This window comes from Morone saxatilis, unplaced genomic scaffold, assembly GCF_004916995.1.
Source record: "Morone saxatilis isolate NCDOM2014 unplaced genomic scaffold, NCSU_SB_2.0 Contig15, whole genome shotgun sequence".
NCBI classification, from domain to species: Eukaryota; Metazoa; Chordata; class Actinopteri; family Moronidae; genus Morone; species Morone saxatilis.
In genome coordinates, this window is record NW_023339707.1 from 1,265,423 (window position 1) to 1,270,386 (window position 4,964).

The 4,964-nt window shown below is 41.8% G+C and overlaps 3 protein-coding genes across 3 annotated transcripts in view; all 3 read right to left on the reverse strand.

Moving 5' to 3' along the window:
• Window positions 1–889, reverse strand: part of ap4b1 (adaptor related protein complex 4 subunit beta 1) — a 16,633-nt gene extending 15,744 nt beyond the window's left edge. Inside the window, exons 1-2 of the mRNA XM_035656150.1 lie at window positions 800–889; window positions 483–613 (exon numbers count right to left, since the gene is read on the reverse strand). Coding sequence (XP_035512043.1) covers window positions 483–595 — 113 coding nt within the window. The 5' untranslated portion in view covers window positions 596–613; window positions 800–889. The remainder of the gene's footprint in view (window positions 1–482; window positions 614–799) is intronic.
• The window catches only part of cfap126 (cilia and flagella associated protein 126), a 27,380-nt gene that overhangs the window by 18,556 nt on the left and 3,860 nt on the right, over window positions 1–4,964 (reverse strand). The gene's annotated exons all lie outside the window — the stretch shown is intronic.
• Window positions 1,481–3,931, reverse strand: sephs3 (selenophosphate synthetase 3; the record flags this gene model as incomplete). Its single annotated transcript, XM_035656151.1, is given in 4 exon segments — window positions 1,481–2,585; window positions 2,728–2,940; window positions 3,493–3,592; window positions 3,841–3,931. Coding segments are annotated over 4 exon segments (655 nt in total), but the record flags the coding sequence as incomplete, so codon positions are not given.

Sequence of the window (4,964 nt, forward strand, 5' to 3'; positions counted from 1 at the left end):
TTGATAAACATCCACCTGTTATTTCATATAAAAATACTGCTTCTCTAAATAAAGAAATAATGGTAAAACCATAGAAAACCCCAAAATGCTCAGGAGGTTCACAGACTTTCAAGCAGCACTGTATGAGATGCTATGGCCCAACTACAGTAAGTAGCACCGTTGTTTTCTCGTCTATGCTGAGCTGTACAGTGTTCTCTTTTTCTGTTTCTCTTTTGATCATCACACTCTATTACAGAGACTTGCCATTGGGTGAAACGCAGCGTTACCTGAATAAAATGAGTTCGAACATTGTTGGCATCATTTGGGATTATTGAAGAACACAACTCAACTACATACAGAACATAGAGCTAGAGTTTATAGACATTTTAATGTGGAAATGTTACAGATTATAGCTTTAATGGCACAACACGTTGTAATGTTAATTCCGGCCATGCAGATGAACGGCTGTACAGGGGCTGTCTGTCTGTCTGTCTGTCATCTACCTGATGACTTTGAGGATGGTGTTCCTGTAGCGCAGCTGGTCAGACTGGACGTTGGGGTTGGAGAGAGCCCTCCTCAGCTCCCTCACCGTGTCCTCGCCGCCCAGATAAGGCATGGTTGCCGCAGACACACCCTGACACAGCAGAACCCCACGACGTTAAGTACAGGACTGTAAATATATTAGCTTGCTGACAAAAACCGAATACACAGAGAATGCACTTATTCACGGACATACACACCATTTAACCTTGTTAATCTAAAACACAACTTGCTACATTACACCATTCTTAACACAGCAGTGTTACTTTAAAAGCATTACCGTTTGACACTACTGTGGTGAATCGCTTGTTTACACCGTGCACACTTCCGCATTTCTTCTTCTGCTTTTAGCTTCTCTACTCAATCATACGCCGCCCTCTGCTGGCTGGGGTAGAGATAACACGTTGCGTGTTAGCAGCACAACCGGCTTAATCGGCCAGAAGGAAGGGGCCCACAAGTGAACAAAGCCCAGCAATGTTTTTATTCTCCAATAAATAAAATGCATTGTTGTATAAAAATACCTATATTGTGACACACCCCATGAATAAAATAAGTGCAAAATAAAGCCAGGCTGAATGGGAGACGATACACCTGAACTCATGTCATTTCACAATGCAAGCTCTCATTGATTCCAGATTTGGTGTCAAAGTGGGCAGGGATTCCTCTGAATCTCTGAAAAAACAGAATGGGAATATATTGAGCTAGATCTAGCAGTGTTTTGACCTATGGTTGGTATTTTTGCACATATATCACTTAAATTATTCAATGTAATGCTAATCCCTATTACACGTGTTAAACATTTTATTTCGATTGAACTTTGTATGTTGGGGATGCAACATGCAAAAGTCTCACCATGCTTGGGTCTTAATGTTATTACCAAAGTGGGATCAAAATCTTTACCCACGCTGCAACATAAAAATGAAATTTGTGCACATTGTACTCACATAACATACAAACAGTATTTCAGTGCGAGTTGATGATGGTTTTATTGATTGAAAATCAGGAAATCTACAAACACAGACAGCTTCAGACCTCCAGCAACCTCAGTCCGACCCCGATCCAAAGGCCAACATCCACTCCGCCTGCCCCCGTTAGCTGGGGTTTAAAAGGCAGAGCTTCATAAAAAGGAAGGGTGGGACGGACTTGTTGCTGGACGGCCAGTCAAGCTGACACAGAAGGACATTCTGAACGCCACCTGGCCGGCCCAAAGGAAGCTGCTCAAGCCTTCCTATGGGCTGTGTGGGCGGAGCCAGATGCCAGGACTGATGAACCATTTTTTTTCACATGATACATTCATCGACAATAACATCATCCACTTTCAAATCAAAGAGTCGACAAAAAACTGTTTCCACTTCCTCACCCCAGTCAAACACACACACACATTTACACTTTTTTTCAGTGGCAAGAATGATTTGGAATGTTTTTTCTTTAGAATTGAAACTAATTCTTTCCAGAAACCTTTGCATTCAGATAAATTATATAAAGTCACTTTACTGTATGGATTAAGAGAGGGGGCAGGGGAGGAAAGGCAGGGAGTGCAGATGTAAATAAAAAAGGATGGGGTGGGGTAGGACAGCATTCTACCCTGAATTTAAATTTGTTTCTCCTTGTTTCAGCAGCTCTCCATCTCCTTTCCAAAGGCGGATAAATAAAAGTGTATGCTGTCCATTCCCTCTCCCACTGGATGACGGCCATTTTGGTCTGTGTGCTCTCAGCATTTTGACTGAAAAGAGACGAGATGGACAGCAGCATCAACACGCACACACACACACACACACACACACACACGCGTGCACACATACACACACACAGTGTCTATGACAGATTGGGGCTGGGAGCGGGGCTGGTGGTGCTGTTGTCCTGATTCGCTGCCTGGCTCCCACGTGGGGGAACCTCGATAATGCGGGGCTTGTCGATGATGCGAGCGCGGCGGTCGCCTTTCTCTACAATTCCGATTATCCACGCTCCGCCCGCCGCCCCCTGACCTGCAGCTCCAGAGCTCTGGCTCTTCATCTCAGAGCAAAACTTGGCCGCTTGCTCTCTGGGCAGACACACCAGCAGCCCACCTGAAGGAAAGGAGAGGAAGAGGGATTTCAGGGTACATAGAGACGGCAGTTATGATAATATATACTTTCAAATAATCATTTAACGTTGCTGCATTCAAAAACATACAGACGAGACAACATTTATTGCACATTACTCTCATACCAGAAGTCTCTGCTGACGTGCCCTGAACCAGGTTGAACACGTTTCCACAGGCCTTACTGATGGCAGCCATCTTGGCTATGATTGGTAGGTTGTGGATGACGAAGGCCACCTCATTTCGTTGCTGTGCTGCCAGGTTGTTTGCGTGACCTAACAACCCGAAACCTGTCACATCTGTCGCGGCGTGGGCCTGGAACTTGTGCATTAGGCCCGCCGCTAGAGACAAAAACATGAATGAGTCCGAATGGAACAACTCTAGAAACGTAATCGTTAGCTAATTAGGTAGTGTTTTATTAAGGTTAGCTATCACTAGCTAATTAATCATTAAAGCTGCAGTAGGTAATATTTATAAAAGTAACTGTCATATACTACTTTATCCTGACAGTAGTACATGAGAGAGATAATCCGTGAAACAATCAGGTTCCTCTGGCTCCTCATGGTATTTACAAGAATCCACCGGGCCTGAATGAAAACAACCAATCAGAGCCAAAAAAAGCTAGTTGATTGTTGAGTGTCATTTCCAGAATCTGTATTTGACCACCTGGGTTCAGCAAAAATGACAAAAAGTTATAACTGCAGCTTTAATGACAAGAAAAAGTCACATTAAGCCTTCTACTGGACCAAACCATCTTCAAAGTAGACCCAGGCCAATGCACGTTCAGATCACACACAGCCACTGAAAAAAGGTCTCAGCTGTATCAAACGGTAAATACATTTCCTTGATCAGACTGCAGAACTTCAGACCACAATGTCCAAAGTGTAGTGTACCTGTGCGGTTTAGCGTTGCCATGGAGAACATGGCTTCCTGATAGGCCTCTTTAACTTCCTCTTTGGTGATGACGAGCTTGATCTTGTTCCACCTTTCAGGCTGGTGAGATATAAAAACAGAGACAGGAAGAAGTGTGAGTTCACAAATATGTCAATGTGTCTAAGTCCCTCCCCCTTTTTAGCCATCTTTAAAATGTGGTTGTCTTTTCAACATAGATGAGCCTAGTACATTTTAGTACAGGAAAGAAGGAAGTTGACCAGGGTTCCCAAAGGGGCGGGACTTAAGATGGGTCAATGTAATGACAACACTCCAGATAATGTTCATGTGATCAGAGTGGAATGGCTGACCTGATCAAGCCACTGGTGAGCGTTCACAGCCACCTGCGTGCCCAGAGGCTTAGTCAGAACCAAGACGTCGCCTGGCACAGCACCATCCGGCCTGGAAAAACCCCAACACACACACACACACACATTAAATACTGAAATGGAGCAAATTACATATTCTCTCAAAAAGTAGTAATTCAATTCTTTTTAGGACTTTTGAGGGTTCTTTGAGTTAGTTATGCATTTGGTTTTGTCCTATGTGGCTGGGATTAATGTAAATGCAGATGGAAATTGGACAAGGAAAATGTGTTAAAATGTGAGTATGTATTTGAATTGTACTGCACTATACAGATGGCAAAATAAAAAATAAAATACAGGTTCAAAAATCATAAAAATGCATTATTAAAACAGTGCAGTTTCTCTTTGCCTATTTGAAGCACAGACGGAAATACAGTAATAGTATACAAATTTTAAGAGCTTCCTTATAACAATTCAAATGATTTATGCAACATTGCACTGACATAAAATATGTCCACAGGGCAGATACACTAGTAAAAAAAAACAAAAAAACGCAATGTGATCCAAGATATTAAACATTAAACTTCACATACTGGAGACACAGAATAAAACAGTGTCTTGGGCAGACTCATATACTGGTTTGTCCAGCAGGCATTTTGATCTGTCAGAGCAGAAAAGCATAGGTGGAACTAATAAGACTGACAATGCCTCAGCTCCAGTTTGTGTCATTTGCACACGTTATAAGTGTTGGATTTTGTGGTACAAGATGTCAAAATGACTGCAGTGAAAAGGAAACTTACAGCCACAAGAGCTGTTGTTGAGGTTAATGTTGAGGCTGTGACAGCTGTCATCAGCCTAATATTAAGAAACCTAATTATTTCTATACACCCCCTACTGGCAGCACATTCTAAAATTAATACTAATATTTGAAAAAATATGACTTTAAATACACAAAATAACTTGAAAAAACTAAAGATTTAGCGTGTATAAGAGAATATTATCCACATTTTACTGTGGACCATTATCATAATTTATTTTGTGTAGTATTTCAATTTTGAATCTGAACATTTTCACTTTAAAGAATGTATAAACTCTAGAGCCATGTCTGTATGTAGTTGAGTTGTGTTCTT